The sequence below is a fragment of the Lagenorhynchus albirostris genome, chromosome 9 (genome assembly GCF_949774975.1).
Source record: "Lagenorhynchus albirostris chromosome 9, mLagAlb1.1, whole genome shotgun sequence".
NCBI classification, from domain to species: domain Eukaryota; kingdom Metazoa; phylum Chordata; class Mammalia; order Artiodactyla; family Delphinidae; genus Lagenorhynchus; species Lagenorhynchus albirostris.
In genome coordinates this window covers 13762234-13782781 of record NC_083103.1, presented here as the reverse complement: position 1 = coordinate 13782781, position 20548 = coordinate 13762234, and the positions used below count along the sequence as shown (strand labels likewise).

The window sequence follows — 20548 nt, the reverse complement described above, 5'->3', positions numbered from 1 at the left end:
CAGTGGTGTTTTCCGTCGGAGCTCAAGGTCGCTGATGGAGGACTCCACGGACTGGAGTGGGCTGGCAGCGCTGGGGGGGTGGGGGCGGGGAGACGGGCGGGAAAAAGGCTCTTTGGGGCTCCAGCGCCCGGCGCCCTGCAGAGCTGCCAGAGGAGGGCAGAAGTGCGGGGTCCCGCCCCCGACGGCTGCCCCTGGCTCCTGGCGGGCTGTGGGCGGGCACACACACCACCACCACCACCCGACCCACTGAGAGTCCATTCCTTCCCAGAGGCGCACCCGGAGATGCCTCCGGGCGACTCCGGGCCTTGCTTCCAGCGGGCCCCTCGCCCCCGGGCCCTCTGGAGCTCCCAGCGCCGCGCTCGCCCCAGGAGCCTGAGGCCCTGGCCCAGTCGGGCCCGCCTCGGGGCGCCTCAGAGGGTCCAGAAGCCACGCGTCCTTCTCTCCCAACCGAGTCCCCCGCCCCCGCGCTGCCGCGGAGTCACTTACCAGACACCTCCGCCCAGTTCCCCTCGCACCTGACAGACGGCTGGACGGGCAGGTGGCCCCGCGGGCCAGCGGGTGGGGCGGGCGGCCGGGCCGCGGGCCGGGGGCGGGGACGGGGTGCAGAGGGGCGGCCCCTGCTCCGCCCGCAGCTCCCAGCGCTGTGGCTCCGACTCGCGCTCACGCTCGCACTTTTCCCCGAGCCGCGTGATGTCACGGGGAAGCAGCCAATCCTGGTGGGCCCGCGCCGCCCGCCCCGGGCCGGCCACCCAACGGGGACGCGCGGGGGCCACCACCCCGGGCGTCGGGGACCCCAGCTACGCGCGCCCCTCCCTGGAGCCGGCCGGCAGCTCTCCACTCGGGCACTATGGGGGCACCGCCCACGGTCACCAGTGCTGTTTAGCGGGGGGCGCTGCCCTCCCGGGAGGCTGGGGGGTGGGGTGGGGTGTCCGCGTTGTCATGGGGACGCGGCGCCCCCTCGTGGGCTGGGAAGGGAGCTGGCAGCCCCGTCTGGCTGCGTTCCCATCTCCGCTCTGACCAAGCCCCGGGACCGGTAGGTGGTCTCGCGCCCCGCCCGGACCTCACTCTTTATACTGCCCGGCTCGCAGCTGGACCACGGCGGCGCGAGTGTTTGACCCCAACAGGAGGTTATGGGTGGCTGGGGTAGGCTCTGCCGCCCCGGTTCCGTCGGGGCAGAGAGCCGAGGGCCGGCAGTTTCGAGCCTCGAGGCTGCGTACTAGCTACCGGGCAGCCACAGAAGAGGGGCGCCGTCGGGGCCTGGGAAGGAGCTGGAGAGAGAAGCCAGGCAACGGTCCCCAGGGAGAGAGGAGCCGGCTCATCGCACACAACCCCGCCCGCCCCCCATTCCTGCCGCCCTGTTCCCTGCTCCCGCGCTCCAAGCCGGGGTAGTGGGTGCGCACCCTTTCTCCAGCCCCGGGAAAGAACGCGCCGCTCATCCAGCCGCGGCCTGGAGGGCAGGTTCACCGATGCTTGTGCGGGAAAGCCGAGTGCCCAAGGTCACCTGGAGCGGAGCCCGGAACGAGACCCCAGAGGGCGAGCTGCTGGTCTCTTGAAGTGTCCGGGAACCACGCGGGCCGGAGCCTTGGGACTTGGGGCCTTGCCTGCACCGAGCAGGAGGGTCCGCTGGGGCGCTCGCCGGACTGAGAGCAGGGAGGCTTCAGCACCTCGGAGAGCTCCACCTCTGCCCTGACCTTGGGGGTTCTGCTCCGCCTGCCCAGGCTCCAGCGTTTCTGCCTCCCTCTGAGACGGCCCTTCCTCGGGCCGGTCAAGGTCCGACTCGCTCCCACAACGCCCGGGCCTGTCACCCCAAACTGTCTGAGCGCAAACACCCAATTAACCTTAAGACGGATGGGTTCTTCTCTTGGAAAATCAACTCAAGTCCCGCCCCTCCTCCACCCTCCCCCAAGGGTTGGGCGGGGGGCTGTGTGTGCGGGGGAGGTGGAGGCCGCACCAGTGCAGGAGGCAGCAGGAGCTGCCAGAGAAGGGGCGGGAACTCAGGCAAGAGGCAGCCCTTTGAGGCTCTTGGTGTGGAGCCTTCTGTGCTGAACAATGCGGCAGAGGTCGGGTCCTAACGCTCCCCAAGGCGACGGCTGGAGTTGGCAGTCGGCTGCAGTGAGAAGCCATGGTCCTTTACATGAACGATCTGGGCTCCCATGATTCTCATAACCAAAGGATGAAAAAGCCCTATTGTTTTTGCTCGCACTTCACAGATGAGGAAACAGGCTTGGTTGGTTCATATGACAATTAGATGACAGTCTGTACTCACTGGTTTCCCTTTTTCATATCCCTCCTAGGGTCCAGGAGAGGGGTGGTCCTCCTAGGAGGGTGAAAGTGTGTGTGCGCACACGCACACAGGCTGGGAGAAGGCCAGACACTTATAACTGTAAGATGGGGAAACAAGCAAGGCCACTGGAGGCCACAGAAACTTATCACTAGAAATGTCTCCAACCACTGCCTTGAATTCTTCCAGAAGCTGTCAGGCAAACCTGCTCCAGTTTCTCCAAAATCCCTACTATGGTGTAGGGCATTTGGCCTCCCCCAATCCCAGAACGTGGAGAGCTGAGACAGGAACCAGGGGACCTGGTTTAGTCTGTACTCTCTTTGATCCAACTGGGTCCATAAACATCTTGGGTCCACAGAACTGCTCTGAACCTATTTCCTCATCTCCAAGGGGATTGCTGAGCTCTGCCCCGCTGGCCCCATAACCTCATCATTATATGCAAGGGGGCCCATGAAGGCCCTACTGGGGAGGCTCTACCCACACAGCAAGGGCTTTCTAAGGAAAGAGGTTGGTATGGGGACGGAATGTGTTGACAGGGGCCTCCAACAGGCAGGGGCTGGGTTCATCCTTGGCCAGTAAGGACAGAGGCGAGGCCAGGCAGGACTGAATTTGGGTCACTTCATCCACAAAGCCTCCTCATACCCCCTTTTTCAAAGTAACAGAATACGTCAGGGTCCCATCTGGGTTCAAACCCTGGCTCCACCATTTAGTTGTGTGATCCGGGTGTACCAGTACCCACCTCAGAGGCGTTTTGTGCTAAGGACTGAGAGATAATAAACACTGAATCCTTGGCACACGGTTTACATTCAACATAGTCCCCAATCATGGACCATGTAATTCTTTCTCCCACTGGGGGCAGTATGTGGGTGGAGGTCACGCATTGCAGTGGGCGCCCTTCTCTTTTCATCCTTTAATGCGTAGCTCAAACCTCACCTCTTCAAGGAGGCCTTGTCTTACAGAGCTGGAATTAACTTTAAGAGGTTGCAGAGTAAAAGCCCTGCCTCCTAGAGGGAGAAAATGAAGCAAGAGAAAAGGCAAGTGGCCTGCCCAAGGTCTCACAGCTGATGTGTCTTAGTCCAGAGTGTGCTGTAATATAATAGTTTTCCAAAAAATTCTAGTGTTCCTCACCATATAACTCTTAACAGTGTTTTGTATTATTTGCTTGCCCATTTATCTTTTGGTTTTGCCTCTGCTGGGGCAGAACCTATACTTCTGTATGCCCCATAGTGTCTGGGACAGAGTTGAGCACACAAAAGTTACTCAAGAAGTACTTGTTGCTGGCAAAAAGCCCTGCGGTGGCTCTGATTTCCCTGTATGCCTCTGTGAGAGCAGGGTCAAACATCCTTCTTCCGCTTTCTAACTGACTTAAAACTAAGTGTCCAAGGCCCATGACCACAGCACACCCCTCGGCGCTGTACTGACACAAAGTAAAGGGAAACCTGAGCAGCCAGCAAATGGCATCTTTGGGGGATGCCTGTAGATAAGGCCAAGCTCCCTGCTGGCTCACCCAGACACCCATTATGGGTGCTTTCCCAGGACTGCAGGGGAGCTAGCTTTCTGGCCAGTTACATCTTCACTCCAGGCCCATCATCCTGGGTAGGAAGCAATCACGACGAGCAACCTTAGATCATTCTTACCTACCCACCTGTCACTGTGAAGGTTGCTCCAGTCCTTAGCAGGCCCCTGGGAAGCAGGAGGTGAAGGCACACAGACGCAGCATGAAGCAGAGGTGGCAGCCCTTACCTGAGTGGCTTCTGCTGGGGCATCACGGGGCTCCCCACCTAGGAGGACAGCAGTACCAGAAACAGTGCCTGGGAGAACCAGGGTGGCTCAGTTCAATGTCCTCTCCCAGCCCCCCAACACTACCCCACCCCCGCAACCCCCATGGAAACAAACAGAGAGGAGACTGGTGAGGGGCATGTCATCATTTTAATGATGTAGATCTTTGGTGTTTCCCTCATTAGCAGTCAGACTATCCCCTCTCCTCCCACCACAATGTTTCTATGATGAGTTACGAACAGAAAAGAAATCACATTTTCATACTAAAAACAAAATAATCAGAGCCTCGATTTCTCCACTAGAAACTACATGTACAGTTCAAGATTCCACATGCAACACCTTAAATCACAGACCAAGACCTCACATTCTGACCTGGAGTCTCATCCCCTCCCCCAGCCTTGGGCTGGCTTTGGCCTAGGCTCAGCTAATACTGACACCCACAGGTGCTGCTCTGAGGGCCTTGGGGGGTGGTGGGGAAGGAGGAGCTTGGTGGACAAGCGCTGGGGGCTGGCCAGCCTACACCCCCCACTCCTGAGCGAGGACCTGCCCACCATCCCTTGACCCCATCCTGTCTCAGGCAAGCAGGCTGCCCTATTCACTCCATGGTTGTTCCCCAACAGTAAGTGCAGGAAGTCCCTGTCCTCAGGAATCTGGACGCCTGGCCTGACCCCTGACTGTGGTCTCTGGGGGGTAAGATGATCAAGAGAAGCTTGAAGCTCTGGAAGGCTCAGAAATGGAGCTGATTTCTGGGAGCCAGGCCGCTCCTCCTGCACTAGGGCTCCTAGTGGCTCTGCCTGCACAACCGGTGAACAGGGAGAAGCTGGCCCACTGGCCACCATCCAGGATGGTTTGGCCCAGATCTGGAAGACTATTCACCCTTCTGAGGGCTCTCTGCCCAGGGCTGAGTCCCTTGAGCCTTGTTTCCAGGAGAAAGGGGGGTTCATGGCAGGGATACCCATTTCCACCTCCATTCACACTGAGCGCAGCAGCCTGTGGCTCCCCTGGGCTCCAGATCCTAGAAGGTTCTAGTCCCCGGAGGCAAGCCTTGCCCCTTTGACTGCCTCACGCTGGCTGACTCGGACTCCCTCTCAACCCCCCACCCTCTTGCTCCTGTTTCCTGTTTCCGCAGCCCGCGGCTCTTCTGCGCATACAGTTCCCAGTCAGCTGTGAGGTCCGGTTTCTGCTCAGCGGTTCGAGGGGAGGCACCAGTGCACACACGTCTCTACCTGTTCCGTGGCTCCCCACTGGGGCCCGCAGCCTCCCCCAGGCTGCTGCCCCCACCATCGGGAAGGTGGTTGTTATTGGTGAGGTCGCAGTGCAGGGCTGGTCCCTCAGTGCTGGGAAGGGGGACGGGGGAGGAGGTGGGCAGGGCTGCCTGGGGTGGGTCCCGTGCAGGGGTACCAGGCCGGTCCCAGGAGGCTGTCCGGGGGCTCAGGCCTCGCTCTGCCAGCTGCCCAGCTTCTGGGAGCAGTCCCCGAGAGGTGGAGGGCTGGGGCGAGGGGGCGCGCGCGACCCCAGGCTCGGTGCCCGTCTGGGAGCTGCGGTGAATACGGTGGCTGACGATGATGTTGTTGCCAAAACCACCCATGGAGGCCATGGTGGTGCTCTGCTCCCGCTGCACCACGGCTGTCATGCCCCCTTCCGCCATCAGCCGCTGGATCCTGCTGAGAGCGTCTTCCCCGCTGGCACCGTACTCCGAGCCCTCACCTGGAAGGCACAAAGCAGGAGGGAGGGAATTAACTGCTGGCCTGGGCCTCTGAGTCAGGCAGGCCACCGCTAGTAGTAACTGGGGGATTCTAGCTAAAAGCAGAAACAAGAAGAGGGCCAATCCCTCACTTCAAGAATCAGTCAGGTGACAGACGAATGGATAAAGAACATGTGGCACATGTATACAATGGAATATTACTCAGCCATAAAAAGGAACGAAACTGAGTTCTTTGTAATGAGGTGGATGGACCTAGAGTCTGTCATACAGAGTGAAGCCAGAAAGAGAAAAACAAATACTGTATGCTAAAGCACGTATATGGACTCTAAAAAAATGGTACTGATGAACCTAGTGGCAGGGCAGGAATAAAGATGCAGATGTAGAGACCAGACTTGAGGACATGGGCGGGGGAAGGGTAAGCTGGGACGAAGTGAGAGAGTGGCATGGACATATATACACTACCAAATGTAAAATAGCTAGTGGGAAGCTGCTACATAGCACAGGGAGATCAGCTCGATGCTTTGTGATGACCTAGAGGGGTGGGATAGGGAGGGTGGGAGGGAGGCTCAAGAGGGAGGGGATATGGGGATGTATGTATACATATAGCTGATTCACTTTGTTGAACAGCAGAAACTAACACAGCATTGTAAAGCAATTATACTGCAATAAAGATATTAAAAAAAAAAAAGAATAAGTCAGGGACTTGAAAACTAGATAAGACTCCCCAAACAATCGTAATTCGTACTTCTGTTTTACAGGTGGTGAAACTGAGGCCTAGGTGGCCGAGGCTGCTCAGCTGGTTAAGAGGCAGGGCTGGACCAGAAGCTGGGAGTCTGGTTTTAACCCTCTGGATACCACAGGCAGACTGGTCATGCAGCTAATGCAGGCAACCCAGACAGCTGGCTGTGTCTGCTCCTCCCTGTCTTGGGTAACCTGGCAGACCTGGCCCTGGAACAGGGGGCACTGCCTGGTCTTTGGAAAGCGAGGGCACTGTACGGGGTGTGGCTAGAAGGCAAATGGTCTGCTCTGCTCCGTTTCAAAGCTGTGCTCTCTCTTCATTGTTCTGTTTATGTCACTTCCTAAAAGCACACGAGGAAGACGATTTTTAACTGTTCTCTAGAAGGCATTCTGTCTTCTCCTCTTGTCCCACTTTACTCACCAACTTTCCCAAGTTATTTCCCACATACTGTTCTCCCGGGGCTGGATGCCTGATACCCTCATTTTTCGCTAGAGGCAGCCAACTGCCCCAGCCTGAGGCTTCAGTCTGCACCTCTAGGGAGGAAGAGAGAAGGTTCTGCTCTTTCCCCCAAAGCCTGAGTATTCCCTTGTCTGTGAGCAGACAAGGCTTTGGCTCAGACCTTAGTTCTGCCACTCACTAGCTGTGTGACCTAGGATAAGTCCCTTGACACCCACATTCCTGTGTTCTTTTATCTTTTTTTTGGCTGCGTCAGGTCTTAGCTGAAGCACGCAGGATCTTCGTTGAGGCACGCGGGATCTTTCATTGCGGTGTGCAGGCTCCTCTAGCTGTGGTGCATGGGCTTCTCTGCAGTTGTGGCATGCGGGTTTTCTCTCTCTAGCTGTGGCGTGCAGGCTCCAGGTCATGTGGGCTCTGTAGTTGTGGCGCGCGGGCTTTCTTGTTGAGGCACGCGGGCTCTCTTGTTGAGGCACGCGAGCTCAGTAGTTGTGGCATCAGGGCTTAGTTGCCCCATGGCATGTGGGATCTCAGTTCTCCGACCAGGGATTGAACCCGTGTCTCCCTGCAATGGAAGGCGGATTCTTCACCACTGGACCACCAGGGAAGTACCCCTCAATTTTCTGACTTGCAAAAGAGGGATGAAACATCCAACCTGCAAGGTGCCGGGTAGAGGGAATGAGATAATGCCTGTTACACACCTGACACACAGCGGGTGCTCAGTCAATGGTCGCTGTTGTGAATAACCTGGACTCTGCAGGAAGAGCCCCACCCTGAGGGACCTTCCTCCAGCCTGTGTTCAGCCCCCACTGGGCAGACATGCAGTCCAAGCCTGTGGGCAACTATGATCAAGGCTCCCAGGCTGCCAGGGCTGCTCTACCAAACTATGTACGGATTTGTTTCCTTTGGCTACCTGTTGGCCACTTTGGGATTCTGCAGTCTGGGCAGCTTTGATGGTGAGGTTTGAATTTTTGGGGGGCTACTTGTTGTCAACAGCTATCTTTGCAAGACTTTCTTTGCTCCCACACTGTCCAGTGCCTTCTCTCTACTCACCTTGTCAGAGCTGGATTTCCAGGCAGCCAGTTCTGCAGCTTAGCTGCATCGAAGTCCCGTTAGATCTCTTCCCTCCTTGCAAGTGCTTGGCAGGTATGTGCTGGTAGTTCTTCCTCTGGGTCTCAGTGAGACAGTTCCCCCCCAGCACTGAGTAGGGACTCCGCCTGGGCTCTCACTTATGTCCAGCTTGCTTTTCTCCAGATTTTCTAGTAAATTCTACCCTCCCACCTCCAACCCCTCAAGGCAAGCTGCCCTTACGTGCTTCCCCCTCAGACAGCTCAGTGCCAACTCCCAGGGCAGAAGGAAAGAGAACCTGAAGGGCTCTCAGAGTACTTCTCTCAAGGGAAAAGCTGTTCAGCAGTGGGTAGGGGTAAGAGGAAAGGTCAACCTAGGGCTTTGGTGCCAGCAGAGCTTCTACCCTGTGAGCCAGAAGGGCTACCTGGAGAGGGCCCATGGGGACCTCCCTGTGCTGCCACTGCCACAGTTTTCCAAGAACGCTATGCACTGAGGGCCTCCCCAGCCCGGCCTGGGGTATGCAGTAGGCTGGCCCACGGCCTGCTGGCATTGGAGCTCAGTGGGCTGGGCTCTGTGCCCGGTGAACTATCAGCTCTTTTCCTGTAGATCACTTTGAGGGGCGGGGCAGGTCTGCCTCGGGGCCCTAGGGGAGCTGTCACAGCTAGGCCCTGCCCTGCTGCGGGCACTCGGGTCTGGGACCTCCTGTCCTTTCTCACTGTGCCAGTGGCTCCAGGCCTGGCCACCTCTCACCGCAACTGTGGCTGTCTTTCCTAAATGGTCTTCTTGCTTCTCTCTCCCCTTTCCACCCAGCCTCCATGCTGCTGCTATTACCATTCTAATTCAGCTCTGATCCACTGAGTTCTGGTTAAGTCCATACTCGGTTCAAAACCCAGCAGCTCCAAGAGTCCTCAAGTAGTTAAGGTTCTCACCGTGACATTTAAAGGCCCTCTCTGGTCAGGTCCTAGCTGTTTCCCTGACCATCCCCCTTCCTGAACCCAGAGACTCAGCGCTGCTGTGTGCCCAGCGTCCCTGCCTGCACACACTGTGGGTGTTCTGCCTGCCACGCACCTGCCCATTTCCCCACATCCGAAGTCCACTTGTTTACAAGGGCCAGCACAAGTACCACCTCCCTCACCCTGCCTTCCAAGGTCCCCACCTGGGAGTGGCTGCTCCTGCTCTGGGCCCCACAGTGACCCACACTTCTCTGCGTCAGAGTCCTCTCCCTCTGGGCTCTAAGTTCCTGATGGTCTTGGACTAAGTTTTATTCATCTTTGGGCTTGCACTTGGCATCTACCTGTCGAATGTGTGGGTGAATAAAGGGCTCCCAGGCTGCCTACAGGCGTTCCAGACTTAAGGTGGCTTCTGAACACCGGTCACATGTTACCCTTTTGCTATGGGGACACAGTTATATGTCTGTTTCCTTTCTGGACTTATTTTTGAGGGTAGAGACATGGCTTCATCTCTGAATCAGATTCCCTTTGCAATACCTGTGGATTCATGGTGCCTAATACAATACTAGACATAAAGTAAGTACTCACAAAAGATGGGATAGAAGAGTTTAAAATGTATACACAAACGATTTCCTCAGGGCTGGGTGTAGGTAGCTTCAGCCTAGAGAGCTGTGAGCTGTGCTTGTCTCTTGGGAGCTCTAAGTCAAGGCTGCGAGCCAAGGTAGGCAGCCAGCACATTCTTCAAGAGGAAAACACACTGGGGCCTGAGAGAAGTGGCAGCCATGGCTAGGGATCCAAGCTATTAGCTCCAGGAGCAGTGGCGGCCACAGGGGTTAATTCTGCTGTCTCCTTCCCTGTAGCAAAAGCATTTCTTTTTGTCTCTGAAAAATGGTAAACTGATTTAGTGTTGACATGAGATCATTTCCTTGGCAAGTTCTAAGGTACGTTCTGGATACAGAGGCCAGAATGGGATCAGTAACTTCCCATAATGCCCAGTTCTGGGGGTTTCACTGCTCAGAAGAGGGAAGCCAGATTGCATCAGAGGAGGAGCTGCCCTTCCTGACCTCAGGGGGCACCCTTTCCTTCCCTTTTCACATTTGCTCTTCCCTGGCCCAGCTGGTCTGTCATCTTCACCAGACAACAAAAAGGTCCAAGCAACCGTTCTCAGTGGTCAGAGGCAGAGCCATGGGCTCCCCAAATAGTGCAGCACAGCCAAGCTCGGAGGCAGGGCCTTGCCTCTGCTCAATTCATTCATTCCACACACTTCTTGAGCACCCACTGTGTGCCAGGCAGGCACTGTATCAGAGCTGGGAGCAAACAGTGAGCCCAGGGAATGCCTCCCCTCCCTTTCTGAGTGACAGGGTAGGGAAGCTTTAAAGCTGGACAAGTAAAAAAGCCAACACCTGCAAACTCCCCCTGTGGAGGGCTCTTCCGGGAAGTCCTAGACAGAACTGAATAGATTTTAATAAAATTCTCATAGAACATGAAAATGAGTAGCCTGGGACCCTTCAGTGCTAACCAGTGGGAAAGGGCCAGGGGAGGGGCAGGCCACAGAATGGTAAATACCACAAGTGGAGCTGGCTGCCCAGACTAATAGACTGGGCCCTGGTGTGTGGAGGGGTGCAGAGGGGGTACCCCCCAACCAGGCCCACCTTCTAGCTAAGCCCAGAAGAGTTAACCAACTTGATGAGCGGTTTCCTTTAGTAGTTTTGCCAACTGGGAGACAGAAGGCAGGTAGGGGTGTGTGTGTGTGTGTGTGTGTGTGTGTGTGTGTGTGTGTGTGTGTGTGTGTGTGTGTGTGTGTGTGTGTGTGTGTGTGTGTGTGTGTGTGTGTGTGTGTGTGTGTGTGTGTGTGTGTGTGTGTGTGTGTGTGTGTGTGTGTGTGTGTGTGTGTGTGTGTGTGTGTGTGTGTGTGTGTGTGTGTGTGTGTGTGTGTGTGTGTCTGTGTGTGTGTGTGTCTGTGTGTGTGTGTGTGTGTGTGTGTGTGTGTGTAGCTGCTGTGTGTGTGTGTGTGTGTGTCTGTGTGTGTGTGTGTAGCTGCTGTGTCTGCCTGCTAGATGGGGAAAGCGGACAAGGAAGGAAGTCTGAGCGCAAGAAGACTCTTGATTCCTGGTCCCCCTACCAGAGCGGCAGTAGTGGACAGTGGTCAGTGGGGTAAGCACCTCAGAACAATGCTCCTGGCCCCAGGAGGGACAAGCCTGGCCAGTCACACCCACTGGTCAATGCCCCACACATCTTCTCCCCATACTTCTTTCTAGGTGTGGGGTTTTCTGAAAGGGACTATGATGCTGTCCCTTTCAGAGCTGGAGGTCCAGAGCTCCAGGCAAAGTTCACCAGGCCAGACAGATGCAGCGAGCCATCCTGAACCACCCTGCCCAGGCTCCCGTTCTAGAGAACAGCCTATTCAACTGCTGCCTCTGCTGAAGAGTGCCTCTGGCCTCTGAAGGGCTCACCCTCCACCACCTGTTCTACTTTGCAGGGAGAGACTGGGAGAGAATCAGGTTCTGGTCTCAAACTGGAAAACAGAACCTCCTTCCTCCTGCCAGCCCATCATCCGCATCCTGAAACAGGAAGAAAGGAACTTATAATTGACTGGAGGCCAGAAATAAGCTGATGCTAATCAAGAAATATCAGAGGCTTCTTTGGGAGGTGAAAACACCGGTGGATGCTCTTCTCCTCAAGTGGGGAGCCCCTGCTGCACTTCACTTTCAGGCTGAAGGCCTCACTTCTGACCCAGATCCCTGTAATCTGCCCTTCCTGCTCATCCAGCCTCAGTCTCAACATGCGATGACAGGCCAGGAACAAGAGCCCACTAGTGAGTGGTCCTCGGTGCAGATGGTAATGTTTTTGAACTTGGTGCCCTTGCAGCTCCTGTCCCCTCCGCCAGGAATGCCTGCCCCCTGCCCCCATCCCACTTGGCCTGACATTTTCCTACTTATCCTTGAAGACTCAGCTCAGGGTCACCTCCTCCAGAAGCCTTCCCCGAGCCCCACAGTTGGGAGCTGGGCCCCCCTCCTCCGTGGCCCCGAGGTCCTTATCGTGTGAGGCAATTACCTGCTGGGTGCCTGCCTCCCTGTCTAGACGTCCAGTTCCTTGGGGAAGGACCAAGGCCTATCTGTCTTTGCAACCCCAGCGGCTGATGCACGGGAGACAGTCAGTAAACGGCCACGAGATCGCGGCAGGGGGGCCGCCTCAGACAAGGACTTCCGCCTGGGGTTGGCTGGAGGAGCTCCAGCTCTCTCTTCTTCAGTGAGGCTCGGAGCTGTGTTGGGCTGCTGCAGCCGCTACCTCTACACCAAGGGGTTTCCACCCAACGGATGTAGGAGGTGGCCTGGGCCACAGACCAAGAAGGGACTTAACTGTAAAAAGTGTCAGTTCATGGCAGCGACAGGGACAGTGCCCTGCTGGGGGGCTGCAGTTTGGAAAGCTGTTCCCTGGAGGTGACACAGGCAGATTAGTTACTCCTTGCCCGATGCACACCTGTCCTCTCTTCTCATGGTCTCTCTTGAGCAAATGGCTTAACACGGACCTAGGAAATGTGGGTCTGTTTGGAGGCTGCCTTGTCTGGAGCCTGGAGCAGCCAGGGGCTGGGGTAGGGGGTAAGGATAGTGACTGAGCGAGAACAGCCTATTTAACACAGCTGCCAACACACTCCAAAGGGGTTCGAGCGCTACCGCTGGGAAGTGCTAATTGGTTCTTAGCAGTGTGAGGCCAGCGCAGAGCCAGGGCGGAGCTGGCTGAGCCACACCTGCAATAGGTGAGAGGAAGGGGCTGACTGCGTGCCAGGCTGCAGTCAAAATGGCCATGAAGCACAGGTGTGTGAGGGCCTCACCTGTGGCAGTCCTGACTCCGCCAGGCTGGCAGCAGGGGGAGACAAGCTACCCTGTGGCGTGGTCCTGGAAGCCCGAGGCCTGGGGTGCATGTCTCTGGAACGAGAGCTCACAGCAGGGAGCCTTCTCTATCTAGATGACTCTCTGTGCTCTCTCTCTGGAAGAACACCCTGGGTCCTCCAAGTTTTAGAGGATAAGGAGATGAGGGTCCTTGGTGGGACTGAGTAAAGCTGTGAGAGCAGCTCGGCTTGCCGGAGCAGTGACCCAGATCAGGGGAATGACCTTCCTGCCCGAGGAGGCACCACCATGTGAGGGGCACTCACCCTGACAGCAGTGGTGCTCGCCCTGCACCAGCTGTCCATGTGGAGGGGCCGGGAGCCTCAGGGAGGGGTGAGAATGGTCCCAGCCCCCACCCCACGCCACTCTCCCGGCCTCATTTCCCCTCTAGTGTTACATGGCTCCTACCTTCACCAGGACCTGAAGCTGCTGTCCCCGGCTCCTGGATCTCCCTCTCTGTCTGTGTTTCGGCATTCTGCAGCTGAAGGGCCAGAGTCTGGGTGCCCTGAGATGTCACTGAGGTGGTGGGGTTCCGGGGCTGCAGCCCAATTGCATTCATCAGGCCCATGTCTCTGTCTGTCCTCCATGTGGCTCTGCTGGTGCTACGGAGAGAAAGGCAGAGCGGAGTCGGGCAGGGCTGGGGACAGCACACCACACACAGCTCCGCGTGCTCCATGCCAATCCCCAGGGCACAGCCTGGACCAGGGCCTGCAGGCTGAGAGGCCCGCTCCCGCGGCTGCCTCCCGATGGCGGTGAACTCGCCTGTGTCCTTTCTCCTCCAGATCAGTCCACACCCCGGGACAATGAAAGGAGGCGCAGAACTGTCCAGTTTTGCAAACCCAGCTGGTCCAGTCACTCAAACAACGAGGGCCTTTCTGGGGAGGTAGAGATGGCTGATCTTAAAAGACGCTTCCTTAGATTCGGGAAGCCACTAGCTGAGCTCCATGGGAAAAAGGGTGAGCAGCCCAAGAGGGCCCTTTCTCTCTTTAGCTTTTCCTTCCTTCTAACTATATGCTGACAAGATTCCAGTTTAAATTCTTGGAACTGCCACTGAATCTCCACTTTGGAGGAAAAGCACCAGGACTCCTGTGAGGCTGCTCTGGGATCCTCCTTCGGGGCCTTCTGAAAATAGACCCTTAAAAGCAGGGAGCGCCAGCTGCCAATGAGTAAGGCCCAGGCCCCAAGCTATACGCCCCCTTCCTTGGGCATTTCCTAGGCACTGACCCTCAGGACAGCTCAAGCCGGCAGCAGAGGGAGCCCAGGACTTTCAAGACAGTCACCAGCCACTCCTATTTGTAGCTGCTTCTGGGGATTACTTCTCCGGCTGTGCCCTGTACTCCCTCTAGGAAGCAGTGACTGCTTTGGCTTTATCATTGACCCAGGACTTTTTCTCAAAATGTTCCAGTCTTCGTTAATGAATTAAGTGATGAGAGGATCAGTACCAGGTTCCTACTCTCTCACTGGCTCCTGGGGAGGGTCTGTCCCAGGGCTGCAGCTCTGGGCAGCTTGGACCCTGAGGCCTGGGTCACGTGGGAGACTGCCCACAAGCAATTTCCTAGGGAGGGCATCCCTCTCCAGTGTCCACTCCTCTCTCCTCACCGCAGCTCGCCCAGATACCATGCCAGAATGAGAGGGCTAGACGGTGTCCTAGCCTGTCTTAAATCAAGGCTCTGAGGGCAGAGGTTCTGTTCTCTTTCTTAGCCATGAAACACTATTCTCGAACAAAATCACATGCAAAAGCTCAATGCATGAAGCAGATCAAAGAGGAGCTGCTCTGGTTGAGGACGGGCAGCTACAGAGCCCTGGAGCACAGTCTGAGGGCACTGCTCCAGAGCCCACTGGTTGCAGAAGGGAGGGCGGGCCTCCTCTTTCACAAACTCACCCAGGCCTCTCATTGCTTCGGCTGCTGGAGTGAACAGTGAAGACAGTCTCATTCAGCTGGTCCCAGTAGTACTCAACACCAGAGTTTAAGGCCCTGAAAATCAGTTGGGAAGGAGAAAAGGTGGAAGGCATTAGATACGGAACGGCCAGAACTCCTTGCAATTCCCTCCTTCCTCTCCTGGGGCTGGGCTGAGGCCAGGACCAAAGATATTCCTGCATCAGGATGCTCAGTGTAGAGCAGACCAGACAAATCTCCAACAGCCCCAAAGCCTGGAGTGGTGGCTTTAGCCTCTTCCATCCCCCAGAGCCTAACTGGCTCCTCTTTGGGGCTAAGGAAGAGCTAAAAAATAGCCATGCCAGTCAGGCAGTGAGTTCTGCGTGTACTTCAGACATATGAGAAAGGAGCTAAGATGGCCCTGGAGATACCAGGTGCCACGGACAGCCCTGTCTAAAGGGAGTGCTTAGTGCTCAGAAACAGAGAGTGCAGGCTCTCACCATTGGGTCTTCCCTACAGCCACGGGGTCAGGAGAAAGGAAAATGAGGGCACCTTGACATTTTTACTTTGCCTGGAGCTCAGAAGTCTAAGCAGGAAAAAGCTCCTGCTGAGCCAGAGAGGCCCACATCTCTTTCTATTTTGGCCCTAGAGGCTCCTCTGCCACGTAGAGGCTGGACAAGCAACTGGGAGAGCTGAAGATGACCCGGGAGGGCTCACAAACTTCTCCTGGGGGAGGGAGGAGAAAAACTGCAGCAGCAATGGGCTGGACTGCTGACAGCAGAGAGAAGAGCTTCTAGCCATCAAGTTCTCTGGGCTGCCAACCTTCTCCTGGTTCCTTCTTTCCCTGCAATGGAGTATCAAGCAGTTTCTTCCAACCTCACGCAGGCAAAACTGCCAGAAGGGAAGCAGTGGCCTCTTATCTTTCTATACTGATGTGCCACCTCAGGCAGCAAGCCTGGCTGCCAGTGGTGGGTCCCAAAATGCAAGACAGCTACCTAGCACCAAGCACATGGTTGACGGTGGGGTGCTGCTGACGGTGGTGAAGGAAGAGGGATAAGAGTTGGGAAACAGCTGTCTTTGAGCCCTTTGATGAGAACTCCAGTGTCTATGTAGAGATTGTAGGAGATACTCAAAAAAGCTAGCTCTGCTCCTAAAAGGGCCAGGGCATGCACATGTGCTTGAAGAGCTCTGCTATAGACTGAATCCCCCACAAATTCACATGTTGAAACCCTACCCCCAAAGTGACTGTATTTGGAGATAGGGTCTTTAGAAGGTAATTAAGGTTAAATGAAGTCATAAGACTGGGACCCTAACCCAAAAGGACTCTGGCCTTATAAGGAGAGAGAGAGATCTTATTCTCTTTCTCCATCATGTGAGGACACAGTGAGAAGGTGGCTGTCTGCAAGCCAGGAAAGGAGTCCTCACCAGAACTCAACCATGCCAGCACCTGATCTCAGACTTCTAGCTTCCAGATGGTAGAAAATAAATTTCTGGTGATTAAGCCACCCCGTCTTGAGCTGACTAAGAAAAGCTCCAACGGAAGCCAGCTTTTTAACCTAGAGGCTGAGGTCACCTTCCTTTAACGACAGAACTTCTTCAATAAAGAGCAAACAAATGAAAGTCAGTGGGTTGTGAGGATTAGCCAGGAAAAGATGAGTTGTGGGGGGGGTGACGTAAGGTGATTCCTTCCTAAACGTGAGGATTGGATAGGGCAGGGGCCTGATGGGGCCTGCACGGTGAGCGACTGCATGTCAGGAGGCTGTGCTACCTCAGGTGAAAGGAAACGGGCCTAGGCACTGGGACCCCAAATCCATCACTAGAGGGGCACTAAGATTCTGGGGATTAGGCTTTACCTGTGGGAAAGAGCCACAGCCAAACAAAAGTACTCTTCCTCTCCCTGTTCTGGACTAAACCCCTCCCAACTCCTCTTAGAGGGCAGATTTGGTGTGATCTTCAGACGAGCCCTCTGAAAGAACATCAATAAAGAATTAAAGTTCAGGGTAACAACACCTGCGGTCAGCCCGGGGGCCGGGACTGAGGTCAGCACCCTGAGCCGGGACACCTCAACCCGAATCTCCGCCACTCCCACAGCCGCACAGGAGGTGGCGGGCCATGTTTCCTGGATCTCAGCGAGCTGCTGTTTCTCCTCGAGACCACAGGGAGCTGAGTCACCAGATACTCAGCTATTTTTGTGAGGGTTGTCTGAGAACAACAGGGCATTGGAGAGCAGAGGTGAGAGAAGACCTTACGTGAGGGAAGAGGCAAATGACCAGAAACAAAAGCAGAGGCCCCCCCAGAAAACAAAGCCACCACTGCAATTTTTGATGAGCAAATCTTGGCTGCATGAGGCACCACATGAAGCCAGCTGCCAGGGAGTCTCTGATTTACAAACTTGTCAAGATTTATTGACAGGTGGCAATACCACGTGGGTCCCCGCCAAATCCTTTGTCTGTAATTCCTGCTACCCAGGGCTGGTTAGTGACAACAAACTGCTCACACCAAACCTATACCAAACCATGTATTGCGTGACCAGGCACCTTCCTTCCCATCTCAGAGAAAAGGCCACCTGAAGGCACACTCTCTGAGCTGCGACTGCCAGCATGACGCTGATGGTCAAAGAGTCCCTCCAACACTTTCCATCTGGCAGCATGCGCCATCAGCTCCAGGCTATGAACTCTGGCCATTTACTGAGGATATCAACTGCCAAACAGAACAGGAGTGACGGAGGCTATCAACATCCTATTCCATTCTCCCCCCCCGACCCCAATCCTCTCTACTCCCCACCAAGAGGTCCAATTCCAGCCATGATTTGTTCTACCTTCTATGGTCAGACCAGCTTGACTACGACAAGCTCATGGATTTGGTTGAAATTCCAGGCACTGTACCAAGGAACAGAGTTGAAGATACCCTCCTCTGGCTAATGAAACTCTAAGTGTTCAATATTCAGTGTTGCTTATTTCCATCTGTAAGCTAAAGAACAGTCCCAACCCTCTCCTTCCTCCTTGGACCTTAGGGAGGATGAATGAGTCACCACTGTTTGCTCTAGGTTCTTCCTGGAAGCTAGACAAACACACAGAGGGGTGAAGAAGAATGAGAAGGCCAGTCAGGGTCAGCCTTCCTGGCTTCCTTCAACAGCCTCTGTGAGCTGTGCTTCTGGGCTTGGTTCAGTGACTCCTCACAGCTGGGACCCTTGGGGCTCCCTGAACACAGCTAAGAGCCAGTCTGGCTTCCTCGGTGGTGAAAACGCTCTCACACAGAACTGCCCTCCTCGGCAGTGAAAGCACCGAGTCCTAACTTCTGGACTGCCAGGGAATTCCCCCCAGCCTACTTTTCTTCTGACATGAGTCTCTGAATTCCGTCTTCTGAGCTGACTCTCAGAGGTCTTCCCAGCACCTCCCCACCCCGCCGTTTGTAGGGCTGATCTATGAGACGGAAGTGAGCAAGCAGCCCCTCATATCAATCTGGCACTTCATACCCACCCTGGTTACTGGTTGGGGGGCTGGCTGGGCTGGCGGACAGCCAGAGGCACAGGAGTAGCTTGGGAGGGGTGGCGGGTCAGAGAGCAGAGCAAAGGAGAAAGGAGCATCTCACTGCTGGGAGCGGGGGGGACACCAGGCTATCAGCCACTGAAATGGCTCTGTATATGGGTGGAAGGGCCAGTGGTCCGTCTCCTCACCTGTCCTAAGAATTTCTGTGCCTGGAGAGATGGAGTGTTTCCTTAGGCTTTTTTCTACTGTCAAGTGGGGTTTTAATACCTTCAAGAGATGCCCAAGGAGCTTGTTACCTCTGTCTTTGTGCTTGGAGAGAGTGCCAAGGCTAAGACAATGGAGGAAAAATCAAGAACAGGATTGAAAGCACAAAATGTGGTAAAGCTGCCTGTGCCTGAGACAAAGGCAGACAACCACCTGTTTTGGAGGGAGGGCTGTAATCTTGGCCCAGCTGGCTGGCTGGCTGGCTCATGTGCCCTTGGGAATGGGTGTGCCAGGGAGCTGCATCACGCAGGGCCAGGCAGCAGGCAACAACCCTGAGCTTCTACTTCCCTATTTATTTGTTCTCCTCGTTCGAAGCCGGAGATCACTCAGAGACTGTTAAAAAAGATGTACATGTTCTCACTTATCCTCTCTCATTTCCCACTGCATCAATCACCTGACCCACTTAAATGCCTCAACATGATCTAGAGCTATATTCTTCACCTGAGGTCTTAAAAGAGTTACAAAATTGTGTGTTCTTGCGGTATATTCTTCTGTGGAAGAGAGTATGTTGCTTTCGTCGGAATTCTAAAGGGGTTTTTGATTGAAAAAACGTTAAGAATCAGCTACAGAAAAGAGCTCTGGATCAGAAAACTGGGAAGGCTCATTTTGTCACTGATCTGCTGGGAGACCTCGGGTGAGTCTAAACTTACTTACCTGAATATTTTTCATAGTATTTCCTGCCTAAAGTACAGAAATGAAGGTGACTGAGAACTGGAGAAGCTTTGGACAACTTGGGACAAAGTCATGTCCATCTTAATTTTATATGGTACCCTTAAATACTGGCCCTAAGGCATGGGGCATTTACCCACACGACCCAAGAAATCAGAAGAAACAGCAACACCAAAAAGGCAGGCTCAACTAGCTCTGAGTCCAACACAACTTGGTCTGTGATGCGGTGCTGTTCGCTGTGTCAAACATTAGTGTTATCTTTTTTCTTTTTTTTTTTTTTTTGTGGTACGCGGGCCTCTCACTGTTGTGGCCTCTCTCATTGCGGAGCACAGGCTCCGGACGCGCAGGCTCAGTGGCCATGGCTCACGGGCCCAGCCGCTCCGCGGCATGTAGGATCTTCCCGGAGCGGGGCACGAACCCGTGTCCCCTGCATCGGCAGGCAGACTCTCAACCACTGCGCCACCAGGGAAGCCCATTAGTGCTATCTTGTCATGGAAGAGATTTGAGTTGCTGGTGGGTAAGAGAATTCCCCAGACAGCTCAAGACGGCTCCAGCTTGCTGAGACGGTGGATGCTGAAGATGACATATGGGGAGAAAAGAGAGGCCAAAGCCAGCTTCATGTCTGGCTGAGATGTCTGTGACTCACACCAAGTATGTAGGCTGGGGTTGTAGACATAAAAGCCTTGTGGGGCCACGACAAATTGGGAGCAGAGACACTGCCTCTGTAAGAGCAGATCGCTTTTGCAAGAGAAGGGGCTGGGAGTCTGGTTGGGACAAAGGTTAGTAGCTGGAGCCAGGGACAAGACAACAATGCTAAGGAAGGCTGTCTTGGAGAAACAGGGGAAGAAAGGCCTGTAACTACAGTGTTGGTAAGAGTGAAATTATAATCCAGAATTCTTTTCCAGTTTTGGGAAAGATGCGTATTAGAGTCCTCTTATGAATTTCTAAGAAAAGAGGAAGAGGTAAGATAATGTGCTTTGGGGAAAAAGAAATCGTTCAGGGAAGACTGATCCTGAGACTACGGACAGGCTGCGGGGAGGGCAGAAATGGACAGATAAAGCACCTGGGTTAACAGTGGCACAGTCATGAAAGAGGCAGGCTGTGTTCTGGAGAGGCACCAGGAGCTAGTGAAAGGGGCTCTGTGGACACTGAGTCTGAAGAGAGTGTAGCTGGCAGAATCAAGCAGTCTCCCAGCTCTAAGAGCAGCTTGACTAGGTCAGGCTGAGACAGCAGCTTCTCTTTGGAAGGGGCTCCGAAAATTCTAGGTGGAATAAAAGAGCTGTCATCAGAACCAGGTTTTCTTTCTCCTGGGCCACCGACCTAGCTCAGCTGACAAGGGCTCAATCACCAGTCACCTACCAGGCCACAAGAACTGACCCAAATACACAC

General features: G+C 55.0%; 1 protein-coding gene across 9 annotated transcripts in view; it reads right to left on the bottom strand.

The window, feature by feature from the left end:
- Nucleotides 1–4191: 4191 nt before the first annotated feature.
- Nucleotides 4192–20548, bottom strand: part of AMBRA1 (autophagy and beclin 1 regulator 1) — a 175916-nt gene continuing 159559 nt past the window's right edge. For 8 of the 9 annotated variants that reach the window (XM_060159276.1, XM_060159275.1, XM_060159277.1 and 5 more), the window contains 3 exons: nt 14745–14837; nt 13271–13464; nt 4192–5767 (listed from right to left, as the gene is read on the bottom strand). In XM_060159276.1, coding sequence (XP_060015259.1) covers nt 5283–5767; nt 13271–13464; nt 14745–14837 — 772 coding nt within the window. In that variant the 3' untranslated portion in view covers nt 4192–5282. The other variant, XM_060159283.1, reaches the window with a different exon arrangement.